At 43.8% G+C, this 16928-nt stretch overlaps 2 protein-coding genes across 4 annotated transcripts; one reads left to right on the top strand and one right to left on the bottom strand.

Annotated features, from left to right (window-relative positions):
• Nucleotides 1-22: 22 nt before the first annotated feature.
• Nucleotides 23-12431, bottom strand: pls1 (plastin 1 (I isoform)). Of its 3 annotated transcripts, none has more exons than XM_023824452.2 (16): nt 11468-12431; nt 8185-8273; nt 7439-7602; nt 7213-7342; nt 6407-6539; nt 5931-6012; nt 5322-5487; nt 4741-4883; nt 4548-4643; nt 4196-4391; nt 2165-2243; nt 1948-2062; nt 1214-1347; nt 926-1049; nt 595-719; nt 24-401 (listed from the first exon to the last, which is right to left on the bottom strand). In XM_023824452.2, exons 2-16 carry the CDS (start codon nt 8252-8254, stop codon nt 263-265), a joined length of 1896 nt encoding a protein of 631 aa, XP_023680220.2. In that variant the 5' UTR covers nt 8255-8273; nt 11468-12431; the 3' UTR covers nt 24-262. The 3 variants fall into 3 exon arrangements, with proteins under 3 accessions (XP_072560219.1, XP_023680220.2, XP_072560218.1); XM_072704117.1 differs by lacking the exon at nt 11468-12431 and adding an exon at nt 8671-8796 and having other exon boundaries at nt 25-401; XM_072704118.1 differs by lacking the exons at nt 7439-7602; nt 8185-8273; nt 11468-12431 and adding an exon at nt 10520-10526 and having other exon boundaries at nt 23-401; nt 7213-7343.
• A 1116-nt stretch (nt 12432-13547) lies between these two features.
• Nucleotides 13548-16321, top strand: LOC111850465 (carbohydrate sulfotransferase 2). Its single transcript, XM_023824380.2, has one exon. The coding sequence runs from the start codon at nt 14176-14178 to the stop codon at nt 15565-15567; it is 1392 nt and encodes a 463-aa protein (XP_023680148.1). The 5' UTR covers nt 13548-14175; the 3' UTR covers nt 15568-16321.
• Nucleotides 16322-16928: the final 607 nt, after the last annotated feature.

Raw genomic sequence — 16928 nt, 5'->3', positions numbered from 1 at the left:
AAAAAAAAAACTTTGATATTTATCACACAGGGAAAAAGGACAATACTGTAGAAACCATACTGGGCCATATTCAACCTTAAAGATCCTGAATTTTAGGACATGATGAATGAGAAGAAAATACCACAAATCCCATGAAACGCATTGAAGATGCTGAAGGTCCCACAGACCTTTATATGACAATAAAATCACAGTCGACAGCTTGGGTGGGGGGCTGGGTGCGGGACGGGGGCAGTGACACGGGTGGGGTTGGGGGGGGGGGGTATTAACCTGCCACCTTCTTCAGGCCCAGAGCCATCAAGCATGCAAACACCGTCAGCACCATCTTGGGTTTCACCTCCAAAAGGTCCTCTGGGAGAGCATAGACCTTGGCCCCAATTTTACGAGACACCGAAATAGCATACCTAGCAGAAATGAGGGGAAATTCCTGTCAGATGAAGGGGATTAGGGAGCTGATAAATACAATCGAAAGCCAATGAATAAAGAAAATAAGCCGGTTTACAGAATGCACACTTTAAAATGAAAAAAGTAATAAAAAAAATTAAACTGCTATTTTGTTACAACTAACTGACAAAAAGTTTTTGCTGAAAATCTTACTTTGCATTATTAAGTTTGTCATCATCGGTGAAGTCGTCTCTCTTCACCATCTCTGCTTTTATGGCGTTCGGGGCAATGGTGTCGATGAGATCAATCACTGGCAGGCTTGTGCTTATCGACTTATCCTGATATGATTGTAATAAATCTCGTTATACAATTTACAGCTGCATATCTACGAGAGCTACATGTTGAACTTACCAGGGTACATTGTACTCACAAAAAGCACAGGTAAGATAGAACCTGAAACTACACACATGTTGAACAACCACTAATGGCCCAGATTTGATATTAAATTCAAGTGCCCCTGGATACAACCCCTTTACTAGGTTACCTTGAAACTGGTGATGAACGTACTCTTCTTCCCACATTGTAGTGAATCATTCACCCAGTTGATGATTATCTGGTCGTTGACTTTTTCGCCGTCTCCCAGAACAGAAAGCACCATCAGCGTGTACCTGTGAGCCAAATGGAAGGGATCTGGCTTCAATAGACCCTTAAACCGAAACTGGCGTTTACATGCACAAAAAACCACACTGTAGTTCAATGGGAGGTGCTATATTGAACCTTGGCGTCTTCAGCTATGTTCTCCGAAGTAGCCTGAAGGCCAAAGGTGCCCTACCTCCTCATTATCTGCCAGACCAAGGCCAGGGTGTGCATTTGGCTCCCCTCGTTTATGTTTTCTCCGCCGATCCCCACCAGGGAAAACTTGGCCTCCCGCTTCCCCAAATCAACGGCATAGTTGCAGTTCTCAAGCTACAGGGCACAGGCGATAAACCACACACTTAAGAAGACCTCTTATCCCACGTCAGCAGACACACAGCTGTTTCACCATTATGGTCAGACAATTGGCGTTGCTCTAAGATTCTCTTAAAACAAGCGCTGTATACTTTCATTACAGTAACTTAATCTGCATTTTCAGCTGCATTCAAAAAGGGAGCCTTTTAATAATTTAAACAGAAGATTCCCCAGTTTCCAGAACACCTATTTATAATATTTAGTTCCAATATTAAATGCAAATGGACACTGACTTCCCCCAAGTATAGCAATGACATAACCCAACACAAGCAACATGCAAAATGATCCCCCTATAAATTAAATTATTATACACTTAAACAGAAAGAGGAAATCTCTGATCCTCTGAAAAATTAAAATGTGATATGGCATTAAATATATCCTGCGATAGACTGGCATCCTGTCCAGGGTGCACCCCTGCCTTGTGCCCAGTGCCGTTTGGCATGATCCCCAGGCAGCCATGTCACTCTGCCCGGCACAAACGGTTAAAAGATGAATGGACGGGTAATAAACGTTGAAAGGGTTCTAATTTTACATTTGACCGTCTAAAGACCCACTGACCTTTTTCATGTTGGATCCCAGTGCAGCGTAAGGTGGCCTGTTTACTTTCCTGTAGTCCACAGGGACCTGGATCCTCTCATACAATTGAAAAATGACCAGGGCATCTACCAGGTCGCTGTGAAGAAAAAAGAGAGGAAGAACAATAGAGATTAATCAGCAGTGAAACAAAAGGGTGATCCATGAACATAGCAAGAACGTCAATAAAAGAGGAAAATACCGATATAGATGGTTGACGTATGGTGTCACCCCTAAGGAGTTCATCCAGTTCCGGAATGTTCTCTCCTCTCTGGATTCCCCTGGAATTATAATAATGCAGAAATATGTTGCTCTTTTAAGTGCTTGGGAAGCAGTGGGGCTTGTAATAAGCTCATTTTATTTGACTCTCCTCCCATTCATAACTGTTTCCTTTCCACCAAAATGGCAGACATGTGGCAGATTTTTTCATAAGAGGGTACCAGATGTTATTGGAAAATAAGAATTAATATGAATGTTAATTACTAATAAAATACAAAATGTTGCTAATAAAACACAAAATGTATATAATAGATATAACATAAACATAGCCAGGCCAACTGCTAGATGATTTTTTTTTGCTGCTCACTGTGAAAGACCAAGGATCCCCCCTCCCAATAAAGCAAATGATAAACAGGGAAACAAATCAGAGACTGAGGTAGCAAGTATGCCATTTGCGCAGGACTATAGATATGTTTCTGGATGTCTGAAGAAGAATTCTGTGAGTTACTTGCTTACGGACAACAAATATGCTTCCCTGCAAGATTTTTTGGTCTTGTTATTAACTTGAATACTTTCAATCACAAAAAGTTATTGAATGTACAATATGACAGCAAGAAACACACAATAGGAAGTATGTGCTAAGATCCAGAAAAAAGACCTTGGACACGGAAAGTCACGAGGATAGGACAACGGGTTAAAATTATTACATACCCATATGACGCTCCAGGTATAACGACAGACACTTATTAATGTGTCCCTATTGTACAAAACTACACCATTTATATGATGCCTTCACATAGACTGCATGTCGAGCTCAGAAACTGGGGAAGCTGGATATATCTGTCTCTGAGATCAAAGAGTGACAGGGTATGCAATAAGCTGACGGGAGAAAGCGAGAAAAATATCTAGCACACGGTACTGGAGAGAGCAATCGTGACTCTTTTTGTGTTTCAGCAGCCACAGATTCAGTGATGCGACTTTTTCACCCCAGCTCAGGTCTTATCTTTTAATAGCGATTTTAAAGCTGCACAACTCAAAGACTTCATTAAAACGTGCACTCAGAGCTGTACCACTTGGCAGTGAAATCGCGTCGGACAAAATTATTGTGCTGACAGCTTCAGTACATGTGCTAAGGAAAGGACACCCTGGGAATTACTGGCATTATTCGCCGTTCCAAAAGATTGCAGTCGTGTCACAGATCAGTTTCGCCAGTAAGAGTCACCCCTGGCCTGCATGAGGTGTTTTAAGGGAAAATATACATTTTATTGGGGGGAGGGGGGTGAGGAGCGAAAGACAGGAAGTGTGAAGGCACTCCTAGTGGACTGTGACTGAAACAGTACCTACAATGGGAGGGGTCAGCTCTGGGTTCAAGATGTAGAAACAAAAAGACAAACAAGAACCAAATGAGTCTCAACAAGCAAGTATAACTTATTCATTATTATACACCTTTATATTCAAGATCAAATTGCCAGAGATTTAATTGCCCACTATCTGTATTTTTAGCCATTCATATTAACCTGCCCTGTTATTTGACCTCAACACCTCAACCCTATAGACATTTTAACTAGAGTACTACTGCAGAAACAGGTTTAACATGCTCGGGGAATAAACTTTAGCTTAGTTCTTGTGAAATCATGACCTTTCAGTCAAGTAAAAAAACTTCATAGTGCCAGTCTAAGGTAATCAAATGACCAGATAATCTAATTAAACAAATGTACAGAAACATCTAGATGTTAATAAACTCCTCAAATAACCTTTTCTTAGTAGTTGCCTAAACCGTGATTTTTCTCCCCTCCCCCCACTTTTATATTTGAAATTGAGTGGAATAAATATGTTGAATCATGTCCTGGAATTACTACTATATGTGGACCTATTAAGTATTTTAATGTCTGATGAAACCCATGCATTTTAATACATTTAAAACCCATGCTGAACTTGAGAGACCCCTATTGGCCAATGGGCACACTGCACTACGGCTGCCTCAGATGTATGCATTGACGTTTCGAGGGCTCACCCTCCAGCAGGGTGGGGTCAATGCCATTGTCGGAGGGCCTGCTGACTGCCGGATATGTGTTGAACAGGTTGGCCACGAAGGCCATATTCAGCTTCTGGTTCCCGGCCACGACGTCCTGCGGGGTGACGAACTGCCGGCAGTCGAGCCGCGCTGCCTGCCTCAGCATGAGCTCCGCCCGCTTCTCCTCATCCGGCTCCTGGAGACAACATTCCAGGACCCCGTGAACGTTTGCCGTTTCAAGGCGATGGTTTCTGCATTGGCTCTGGGGTGGGGTGGCTCTCATCATTGATTTGCTAGTCACTCAACGCCCAACTAAATTCTCCCCCGTACTCCTGCAGATCTCTCCTCTTACGTTAAATCCCGACATGTCGATGACGACCATCAGCTCTTCCTCGTTTCCCCCCTTGGGTGCTATTTGATTGAGAAGATGGAAGTAGGCCTTGGAATCCTGAAGTAGAAGAGAGACACGTGTGTGTTGCGTCCCTGAAGGGTGACAGCGATACGAGGCCCAGCAGGCGGATGTACAGCGGCTGTGGTCCAGGCACCTTGATGTCATCGCTGAAGTTGCCAATTGGCTGCCATCCAGCATTGCTCAGGTGGTAGTTTACCCAACGGAGCAGAAGCTCCTCTGGAGACAGGGAGAGCAGGTGGTCCATCTCCTCGCTCTCCTGCAGCAGTGCGATGAGGGCTGTGGGCACATGGATGAATCACAATTTGCGATTCATATTATAGCTGCCATCCACAGGCACCACGCTGCTCTCACCTCTTACCTCCCCCCTCCCTGGGGAGTTAACTCACCTCACCTCAAGATACCAAAACATGACTGAGCTTAATAGGATTATGGAATGCAATCAGAGATGACACTCTCCGTGACCCCGCCTCCCACCAAAGCATTTCAAGGAGACTGTTAATAACTGTTCAGGACCATCCTCCACGACACAATCCCAATTATCTAAAGCAGTGTTTTTCATCCCAGTCCACATTTTTGGTCCCTTCCTACTCCCAACACATCTGTACTAGGCATTGGATATTCTTCACTGGCTGGGAGCTTGGAGAGAGCAACAATGAGGATTGTTTGGGGTTCCCCGCTAACTGGGTTGAGAAACACTGATTTAAAGTGCCCAACCTTCGTTTTTGGAGATCTCGATGTCGGCGAACAGGCCGATCTTGATGATTTGCCACAGCAGGCCCAGCACCAGGTGCGGCTTGCCGGACATCAGGTCCTGGGCATCTATATTGACGACTGTGCAGCCAATGGCGGAGGCGGAGTTAAGCGCCAGTACTAAGTTCTCCTGCAGCATTGGAGAGGTTTGGAGGAAATGATAAGCCAGCCATTGGGTTGAGAATCTATCCAACTCAACTGAGTTTAGCATTCAACACAGGCAAGTCCATAGAAATTACTCAGTGGGCTACAAATTTATAACAATATATGGGGGAAAGTAGACATTACACTTATAAATGATCTAAGTCTTTGGGGTTTAACTAAACACTGTCCAGGCTATCAATTTGCAACTGAAACACAAAGTCTTCCATTTTCACTACACAGACATGGAAAGACAGAAAGTCTTGTTGTGTCTTGTGGATGCAGCTAAACCTGAAAGTGAAAAGAAAAGCGTTTCGAAGCTGTGTAGCGTGGAAAGATGAGAAAGACTAGCAGGAGGTTAAGTGGAGAAGCTGTATGTAGCAGGTCATTTAGCTGAAACAAGTTAAGGCAGAAGTTTAAGAATGCACTTACAGTCATCGTAAATGTCGTGCGTTTCTTTGTGTTTATGACCCTCTCGTCAATCGTGTCCGGTTGGGATAAATTGATCATTTTGCTGAACAAAGAGAATTATGTGTTATGACTTTAAGAAAGAAGACCCGTGGAATAGTCATTGAAAATCCATTAAATAGCTGCATTTTTCAGTGTGAAAAACCTTAACATGGAGTGTGGTTTAGGTCTGAGACTGTTTAAAATGAAGGAAAAGTCAAATGGATAATCCTAGATTCATTATTATCTTGGGTCCAGAAAACCCCAAAATGTATTTTAGTCGTGTAAGGCTAAATGAGTAGAGAGTCATTAAATCTTCAGGTTGGCCAGAAGGGCTCTAAAGAAGTGAAACTTAAATGCTGAAAGTGAGCCATATGCTGCTTACTGTAGCAGACAGCATCAAAGGCAACTGCTGACACATGCAGTATATTAAAGTGCTGTTAGCCATCTGGGGCTCTTACCAGAGCAAGATGCCATCCTTGACAGATTTGAAGAGGCTATCGTTGACGGGGTCCATGGGAACAAGGTGCTTACAGTCGGAATCATTCGCCAAGGCCTTGTTGATCCAGTTAACAAAGGCCACCTTCTCCTCATCTGAGGGACAGCAACAGTCAAGCGCAGTTAAATATTTTCCCTGTTTCTCGTCAACACAAGCAACATACAATGGTGGTAAATGGATTAAAAATCCTTTCCGCTGGCCCAAGGAGGCCCATGTTAACTAAAACTGATTGGGTAAAACTTCTGTAACAACCCTATTAATTTTAAGATGCTCTAGATTAGATAAAAACATTTTATCTAAACAAAGAGTTTTTTTTTGCTGTGTGTACTACATCAGTCCAGATTAGGAGGCTTCCTCGTGGGTATAATATCTGACTCTATGAAACTTGACGCTGCAGCCTCTTGTTCGCTAATATAGTGCGTTAGCTGTTGAGCAGGCCAGCTAGATTCCCTCGATCCTCCAGCATTTAATCCTACATGAAAATTCCATCATGCAGACCATATCCACAGCATAATATGACTATTTAATATTTTCTGAAGCTTGGTGGATAGTAATAGAAGCCTGATATTAAGACCACCACCGGAGAGGTGGGTAGTTAGGATCCATAGAGTAAAAGTCCAGAGAAGGATTTTGTTTCAACCAACCAGTTGAGTACTAAGAGTCACAGTCACAGAGTAACTCAACTGGTTGGTTGAAACAAAATTTTGGTCTAGACTTTTACTCTCTGGACCTGGACCATCCACCTCTGTCACCAGAAGCTTGAGTTACCAGAGTAGGAGTGCTGGGTTCCTTCACTGGAGATGCCAGAGGTCCCACCAAATGACCTGATCCCATCTCTCCTGGTTATGGCCTTCCGAAAAGACTCTCTGATATCTTGGCTCTTCAGCTCCTGGTACATCTGACACGGGCAAAAAAAACAGCAGCGGAAGCGTTTTTTAGAACAATTTTATTCCACTGACAAGCTGGACGACTATGACGGGAGCGAGGGGATTACCGAAACAAACTCCTCAAACGTAATCTTGTCATCCTTGTTGGTGTCAGCAGCAGCCATGAATTTTTCCACTATCTCCCGCACCTTGAAGCCAGGAAGCGAGAAGCTGGCCTCTCTGAAGAGCTCTTGCAGCTCAAAGTCACTCACGTAGCCGCTGTTGTCAATATCTGAGTGGGATAAATTTCTCCTGTATTACCATGATTTTCCTGTCCTTCAATAAGTCTACAAACAACCAGGATACCGTGACGTGAATATCTGACATGTCCTAACAAAAAGAAATACAAAAAGAATCTACATTTTACGACACACAATACTGGCTTTATTGTGTACCATAAAGAACCAGGGGTAACAGCATCTGTCATTCCTGTAAAAGCTGCTAATGTTTGACATGCTCGTGTGCGTCTTGCATTTAATCAATTTTTGTCACATAACCAGATGTAGATCTTGAAACGGTCTTCAGCGTCAAAACAAAAGAGCTCCTGTCCGATACTACCCTTCGTGTCTCTACGCTGTTTGACCTGCAGGTGTCGCTGGCCATCCCGCCTTTTCAATCTCTGTCTATCCCTTGTTTGTTCCCCTACTTCTTGAACTGGCGCATGGCTCAGGGGTTTGAGTGTGCAATAGAGAGGCTGTAACCCTACAGTTAGGGCTTCAAAGCCAGCTTCACCTGTTTTCTTAATAAACCCCTTTCGCCTTGGAGTTGCTAGTGGATCATCACCTTTGTCGCACCGCAACAACAGACAGCTCACCAATTTTATCGAACGCCTCTCTCAGTTCCTCCAGGTCCTCCCGGGAAATCTGGGTCACGTTGGTCTCCATGACTGACAGTTTGGTATTCCTGGAATACGCAGGCGTGGATTTTGGTTAGTCATATCAAGATAAATGCAAAGAGGTTTGACTTCGCTTGGAGCAAGGAGAAAAGTCACCGACTTTCCAAATTAAGTATTCCGTCATCCACCTTTATTTTTCCTCAAGATTCTTTTAAAAAATGCCAAGCAAAATGAATGTCGAGCAACATCCAATGACATGCTAAACATCTAACACAACATCTAATTCATTATTCTTGTTGTCTTTCAATCAAACTCGTCAGTGCCCATCAGGTTCAACTTTCAATCAGAGTGGGCACTGACCGAGAATTAAGATTAGAAAATGAACAGCTTCTCTTTCTCACATTGGTGGCGTTATAGCAACAAACAAAAAGAGACAAATGTCAATCTTTGATGAGGAACTTATACCTTGCTTTGTATTGAGTCTGTCCCCTGTCACATAGAGGTAGGAACCCTCAGAGGTTTAAAGGTAAGCAACTCCTTGCAGGTCCCAGGAAATATAGCCTGCTGTCCTCCAACCACTGTGAGAACCAGAAGCGGCCCAGCTGACTGGACTTTGATCCTCTAGGCTGAGCTGAAGGGCGTGTTCCTGCTGACGACACCTAACCCCCTTCCCCGGGAATCATGACCATTAAAGCCCCAGTACTTACTCAGCAGTATCTGCCAGTGCTTTACAGCCCTGCGGCATTATGGGACATAAGCCAAGGACACGCAGTTTGGCCTCAGTGCCAGATTCGTCAAGATCCGTCAATGAAGAGGTGATGAAGACGACAGGTACTATCTTCAGTTTTTTTTCCTCATATATAATTATTATTACTGAGGATGTCAGTAGTTAAGCACAGAACTCATTAACCGATTTATTGCTTAAGTAGCATTTACTGAGGCGACAGAAGACAGCTACACAGTAAGGAACAGATTGCAGACATAAGTGTGGTGCATATGAATAGACTGTGTTTGATGGTTTGAGGTACTGGAGTAGATTTTATTGTTTTTTGTTTTTTTAGGTGGGGGGGCACTTAAGCCTCCTGTGACATATATGTGGTATCATGGGTGTAAATTATGGGAGTGTCGTAACCCCCCCACCCCCACCCCAAATAATCAGAACCAGGCAATACAACCCCCACACCCCAAATAATTGTGATGAATGGGTGAGGACCTCAACATCCCTGATTACTCCAAAGGGCATATTAACTTAGCTGGGGGCCCCAGGGCATATTAACTTAGCTGGGGGCCCTAGGCTGATACCAGCATGGACACTCAGATGGTGCCAATTTAGCTAACTGTTACATTTTTCCTGAGGTGGGGAGGGGTGTAGGATAGTCCATGCTTTAACCCTCCCCTGAATGTGCCTCAGGATCAGAAGAATGCACATACATCTTAGGACAGGGCATCAGCTGCAGCTGAAAGCAAAACAGCTGAGGTAAGGGCAGGACCGAGGCCATTATGGCAACTGCTGGGAGTGAAATAATTACTGCTGTGGTGGCAGGGAACTGGAAGCTCTGCACCATTGGAGAGACAGATACTTAAAGGGGGGGGGTGTGGCGGCAGATGCTTAAAGGGGCGGTGTCCTGGCAGATACTTAAAGGGGCGGTGTGGCGGCAGATGCATAAAGGGGCGGTGTCCTGGCAGATACTTAAAGGGGCGGTGTGGCGGCAGATGCATAAAGGGGCGGTGTCCTGGCAGATACTTAAAGGGGCAGTGTGGTGGCTCCATCAGTAGCACCTGTGACCAAAGGCTGTGGGTTCAACTCTATACCATGGCTTGGTGCAGTTTGGATGCTCACCTCAACCCTGAATGGGTTCCTCAACATGTACAAACTTGCAGTGTAGGTGAACTGGTGTCTCTAATTTGCCCTGAATTTGTGAGTGTGTGTCCTGTGATGATCTGGCATCCCTACTAGGGTGTCCCGTATGTCCTTAATTAGGAAATCGGTGTGTTTAAAACACACAGGCCCCTGAGGTGACATTGCTCCATGTTGTAATAACAGATGACACAATACATCCAGCGTGAAGTGCTTTAGGAAAAGGCATGGTTCCTAAAATCATGAGCTAAAGAACATCACTTTGATGAACAAGTAATTCTGCTGTTCTAAATCCCACTAAAGTGGCCCATTAACCAATCAAGATTCTCTGACAAAGCACTTCATCCCCTGGAATCACTAAAGTGCATCTTAATCTTAAAACTTGCTCATTTTATCGTATTGTGAATGATGTTTCTGTACTACCACTGTTAACTAAAGTTAGGGAGTTTTTAGGGGGAAACAAAGAAACAAAGGGCAAACCCCCCAAAAATAACAGATGTATTCTTTTGTGAAAATCCTAAAACAGTAATCAGCTTAACAAAACTGTGTGAGATTTCTTTCCTTTCTTTGTTCCTCCCAGAGGGAAATGAAGTCTTGCTTTACCCTCTGCAAGAGAAGCTGAATCTTAGCAACGGTACCTTACTCAGACAGCCAAGGGAAAATCAACAGCATCAAACCACCAAACCCCCCCCCCCCACGCAGTGGAGATCACCCCCGTAGTCCTGTCCAGGCCCCTGGAGAAGATCCCGAGGCAGGCATAGAGGCCTACTGCCCCCCCCCCCCGGACACAGACCGTTGACGAATGCCTGAGAAAAGCCTACTTCCAGTGTTACTGAGGTTTTCTCAGTCTCTCTCACACTCTCACACACCTGGTGAGCACCCTTAATTATTTACAGCCTACTAAAGGGATCAGTTAGCCTCCTTTTTAGCAGAAGGGCTGCCAATACCCCCCCCACCCCCAACCCTGACCTTTTGTGTTACTCTCTCCACGGCAACCGGCTCCCCCGTGTACCAGCCGGCTGTCTGTCTGTGTTTATCCATCACGGCCGTCTCCCCATCAACGTCGGAATTCTCTAACCCACTAAGGAGCCTAGATGCCGATCAATTAAACTGGTAAAGCGACTCCAGTCTTAAGTTACTGCCCAGTGCAGCTTGGCACATCATGGCGAATTTGAAAGACTGAGCCCAAGAAGAGCAGAAGCTTATCTCAACTGCTTCTGCACGCTGTCTGCATTTATTTATGCTTGATGCCGTGGGCAGCACTTGCAGGCAATCCAACACCTGCAATACAATCAAGCCAATACATCTGTGGTACATGCGCCGCCTGCCACAGAATCAACCTAATACTCAAAGTTACCTATCTACAGGAGAACATAACTTTGCGCATGGTGCCGAGAACCTTACCGCTTCCAGTCGGGCTGCGCACTACTTCTGCATCCAGTGATGAGGCATGAGTCTTTACAGTCTTTTGTGCTGAAGCTGTTCAGTTTGATCTTCTTCTGGGCATGACTGGTGAAGGTGTCTCCTCAGGCAGTGATCATGGGAGGGTGTAGAAGGGTTGGGGAAGGGAGAGGGATGGGGGGGAGGGGGGTCAATTGACCGTGTCACGGCTAAGACAGGCGGCTCACGCTCCAATGCACAGCTGCCCGGAGAAGCTTCTGGACCAGGTGTATGTGGGACCAGCCGGCTGGTGAGAGTGTGTACACCGCCAGGTGCTGTCGCAGAGGAGAGTGGATAGGTCCCTCTGCTGTTCTTATTGTCACGTGTGTGCTCTGGTACTCACACACACACATTCACACACACGCACACACACTGCGCTTCACTCAGCTCCCCTGGGCACTGTAGCGTGGCACCTCCTATGTCCCTAAGTGGGAGGTCCCCAGCCTGACACCCTGGCACAGAAATACCTAAAAAGCCCTTCCCTCTAAAAGCCACCAAGCACCAGCGGAGTCCACTGTTTTCCACTTTTGCATAACATGGACTCTAAGTGGTAGCCTTAATCTACTAATTATACCATAATCTAACTGGACAAATACCAGTGCTATTATCATGACAGTATACACCTGCCTAAAAGCAGTAGCTTACAGTATCAGGCATTTTAACAAACTGGCTATTTACTAATTTAGTGCAGAATAAGTATTAGTTAAACATATGCAACAATATTTTTGTTAGGACATTTATTTGGAACCAACCCCATATTTGTTAAAAAGTGTGTATTATAGGCATTTAAATTTTACATTGATACTGTTTACCGTTGATTTTGTAATAGACTAACAGGTGGTTATGAAGGCGCACTATAATCCACACCACTGAACGTTATGAAAAATATATGAAAAATAAAACATAAGAAAACATAAATCATATTGCAATGCACAAGATATTGATTTGTAATTCTACAGAACTAACTTCAGGGGCTAGGAGAGGGCTGCGGATTACCTCATGTATTACCCTAAACGTTGTTGAACCCCTATATTCCTGTATTATTATAAATAAGCAACCTTTATAAAAATCGATTATACAACTAAACGTAACGTGCAGCGTTACCATTGGTAGTAATTATGAAAAGGGAAAATGATAAGCGACAAAATTATCATTAATTTGACTCATTTTGCACCATCTTCTTTGAGATCATTGTATACACGTATGTTATACTGGGACTTCATATGTCATGTTTGCAGCGTCCTCCTGTGGAATCAGGCGGCAGTGACACTATTTTTTCCTTGTGTGTTGCGTCGGTAAATAATACATAATTACAACGTCAAAGGATTAAAAATTCATTCTCCTATGTAAATGAATAAGTTATAGATTACGTAAACAACGTTATATTTTCCAAACCACTCGATTCGATGTTTTTACTGCAATTTTATTAAGGTTTTCTTAAGCAGAAAGTTTGTCGCATCCTTCTCTTAATGTTATTCATGCACATTGTTTATGTGTTTTACCAAGATTGCACTACACAGAATACCGAATGCACACACTGTCATTTATAAAGTACGTAGGCTATGAATAAAAACAGTACAGCCTTCGACAGCATTATATCATCACGCATCACTGGAAATACTGTTCCGATGTGCTCTATCAGAATGCAAGCTATATCTTTTATTGCAACCTTACCGACAGCAAAGGCCTCTTACATACCCTCATTTATAAAAGCGTTTAATTTGATGCGGCATCTTAAACAAGAGTTATAAACCCGGGAGGATTAATCTTTCCAAAATTTTGTTGACATAAACGACGACATGAATCCCAGTTGGTGTCTTGGCGACGCATATCAGTAATCTTTTACTTTGAATTTGTATTATCTACCGTCTCGCTTTTAAATAAGATTCTGCACTTGAATTAATAAGCATCCGACTGCAACAACAGTAAAAACGCGAGTCTAGACTTCGAAAGGGGGCGGTACCAAACATGAGATTGACCGGGCAGGGAACCAATAGTATTGCAGCATCTAAAGCCGAACGCTGGTAGTTCCATCAATAGCGGCTTGGGATAGGAGGGATTTTTTTGCCTTTAAACCCTGATTGAATCGGTCCGGTTACAATTAGTTAAAAGATATAGCACAATAGAAAGCGGAATAACGGATACAGACGAAATCACTATACGCCTGGACTGGACGCAAAGATTCGACATTTCCTTTTACACCAACACAGGGGATCGAGCGGAGGCTGGCGACCGTAATTATGTGCGATTTTGTCCATTAAAACATGATTTCTCTTTGTCGCTCGTGTAACACTCGGATTTCTTAAACTGCCGGGAAATGGTTACATTGATTGTCAATGTTTAAGGGTGTGTTTCTTGAAAGCAGGCCGCCTTCGTTCTCCATCTGCAATGGAATCATCTCGGAGCTGTTTTTTAATGGATGTATTTTGCACTATATCTGCCGAATGAGGATACTTGCGCACTGCAGTAAAATGCCCCGTTTACGTTATCGTATTTTAGATGGCAGAGTTAACATTAAATAACCAATTGCTCTGGATCACCTAATCTACACCCGTCGAATTTTGTTTTTTTTTCTTTATTTTTCGTTCGACTAGTGTGGGCGGTCCGACCTCTCCTGTAGACCTGGCATATTTTACATCTAAGGCGCTTGTACAATCCCAGTCGTTGCATAAATGAAAAACAAACAGTATCATCTTAAGTTGACGGCGCCCTGGGAAAAGGATGCGAGTTTTGGGCGAAAGCTCAAAACATACAGGAACCATACCAAAATAATCGCCCATCCAGGAATCGTGATGAAAGTGTTGCGCAGGAAGCGGATCGTCTTATTTATAGCGTATTTCTTGCTCCTAGTTCTGACCATGCTTAATCTAGCTAACTACAAATGGACTAAGGAGCCGCAGCAATGCAATCACCAAATGAGAAGTGCGACTTATCAGGGCAGGTCGGACATACGCTTTCTTTATAGACCGCCCCTGGCTAAGAAGAGGCAGCTCGTTTATGTCCTGACAACTTGGAGGTCCGGATCCTCGTTCTTCGGGGAGCTGTTTAACCAAAACCCGGAGGTTTTCTTTTTGTATGAACCCATGTGGCACATCTGGCAGAAACTGTATCCAGGGGATGCCGTATCTCTCCAAGGAGCAGCCAGAGACATGCTAAGCTCCTTGTACCGGTGTGATCTCTCAGTTTTCCAGCTGTACAACACACCGGGGAACAAGAACATTACCTCTCTGGGGCTTTTCGGTGCTACACTTAACAAGGTGATCTGCTCCTATCCCCTCTGCTCAGCTTACAGGAAAGATGTGGTGGGCATGGTGGACGATAAAGTGTGCAAGAAGTGTCCTCCTCAGAGCTTACGGCTTCTGGAAGAGGAGTGCCTCAAGTATAACACCGTGGTGATAAAAGGGGTGCGCATCCTGGACGTCAATGTTTTAGCCCCTTTGATGGAGGACCCCTCTTTGGATCTGAAGGTGATCCACTTGGTGAGAGACCCCAGGGCGGTAGCTAACTCCAGGATCAAATCGCGGCATGGGCTGATACGTGAAAATTTGCAAGTGGTTAGAAGCAGGGATCCTAAACTTCGCCGGATCCCTTTCGTAGACCCCAACCACAAAGTAAACAAAAAAGACGGGTCTGACTACCACTCCATCGGGGCCATGGAAGTGATTTGCGACCGGACCTCCAAGACGTTAAGAACGGCCTTAAACCCTCCAAGCTGGATCAAGGGGAAATACATGGCAGTGCGTTACGAGGACCTGGTGGAGAATCCCATCAAGACGCTGAGAAACGTGTACCGGTTCGTGAACCTGTCGGCAAATCACGACATCGAGTCCTTCGCCCTGAACATGACGAGCGGCACCAGCTCGTCCTCAAAGCCTTTCATTGTCTCGTCCCGAAATGCGACGCAGGCAGCCAGTGCGTGGAGAACTGCGCTGAGTTTCCAGCAGATGAAACAGGTGGAGGACTACTGTCAGCACTCCATGAACATCCTGGGTTACGAACGTGTGAGGACGGCCGGCGAAGCCAAGGACCTCGGCAAATCCCTGTTGACAGCCCCTAAACTGTGACATTGTCCGTACCAAAGACAGTGATTTGCATATTCATGCTTCCCCCCCCCCTTTTTTTTTTGCATCAAGAACAGTTTGTTGTGAAATTTTCAAAAAGTTCAAGCTTTATTTCAATGTCATCGTTCTTGGAGAGTTTCACAAGGCACGTTGGAATGTATTATTATTATTATTATTATTATTATTATTAATATTATTTAATCCAGTTGAATTTGTTTAGAGCATTACGTTTAACTTGGACCACTGGATATTTGACGATGCTACGCCACTCATTTTTTTAGTTGCGGCCTTTCAAAGTAAAGAAACTGGGATTGTGTACAATGCAACTTAGGATACTGATGCAAATGTTACTCGAGTTGCGTTAAAAGTTCAAATATGCTGGAAAATTCTAGTGGTTAGCTTTCACAAGTATGTCCAGGGGCGTTGCTAGAGATTTTGGGCCCCATGAAAGCATATCATATTAGGCCCCCCAGTCCAAACCAATCCAGTTATTTTCCTAATTTTTTAGGGCCCCTGTCACTCGGGGGCCCTTGGAATCGTCCTGGCTTTCCTCCCCCTTACGGCGCCCCTGAGTATGTCCATGTGAAAGTGTTAAACTGCGGGGAAGGATCTTTACATCATGTGAGAATAACTGTGCTCTAGTAATTGTATGTTATGTTTGTATGTTCTCGTGCTTGTTGAACTCTACAAGAGACAATCATTAAAATGTTCTAACAATTACTTTGTGCAATATATAAATATAAATCTTTTTTATGCAGATTGACTTCATATTTCTATTAAGTCATTATCTGTCTTTTGCTATGCCATAGACGCTTCGGAAATCGTGCCAAACTGTCTTATCTCCAGTCGTAGAATGTCAAACTTGTCCTATTGCCAAAAAATTAAATGTATTCATAAGTCTGACTGAAAACAGACCAGCTTTACATTTTTCAGAGGGTGGTGTTTGTGTTGTTTCGATATTGAGACATGCAGTTATAATGCTGGTATTGATAGGGAGCTTATAAAACATTCAGGAGAGCATTTTTATTATTCATATTAGATGAAATTTGAATATTAATTTCTAAAAGTGTTTGACCTGTATAGTGATACGATGGATAGCCATAAAATGAAGGCTGCCAGTTGTGTTCCATTTAAAACGTTTGCTAATTATCGTATAGCATTATGCTTCCATTACCCTTACAGACGGCAGTATTTGTACCATTACTGAGGATGGGTCAGAACTCAGCTGAGTTGTGCTCTAATGGTTTATAGAGCTGAACTGGAACGTGATTTTGGACAGTGACATCATGATGATATTTCAGAATGATGATTTTATTGTCTTTTTATTGTCCCCTAATTTAGTGACGTAACAAATTACAAAGTGC

Source organism: Paramormyrops kingsleyae, chromosome 21 (genome assembly GCF_048594095.1).
Source record: "Paramormyrops kingsleyae isolate MSU_618 chromosome 21, PKINGS_0.4, whole genome shotgun sequence".
Lineage (NCBI taxonomy): Eukaryota > Metazoa > Chordata > Actinopteri > Osteoglossiformes > Mormyridae > Paramormyrops > Paramormyrops kingsleyae.
The sequence above is the reverse complement of the archived record's forward strand: the minus strand, read 5'-3'. Positions and strand labels throughout refer to the sequence as shown.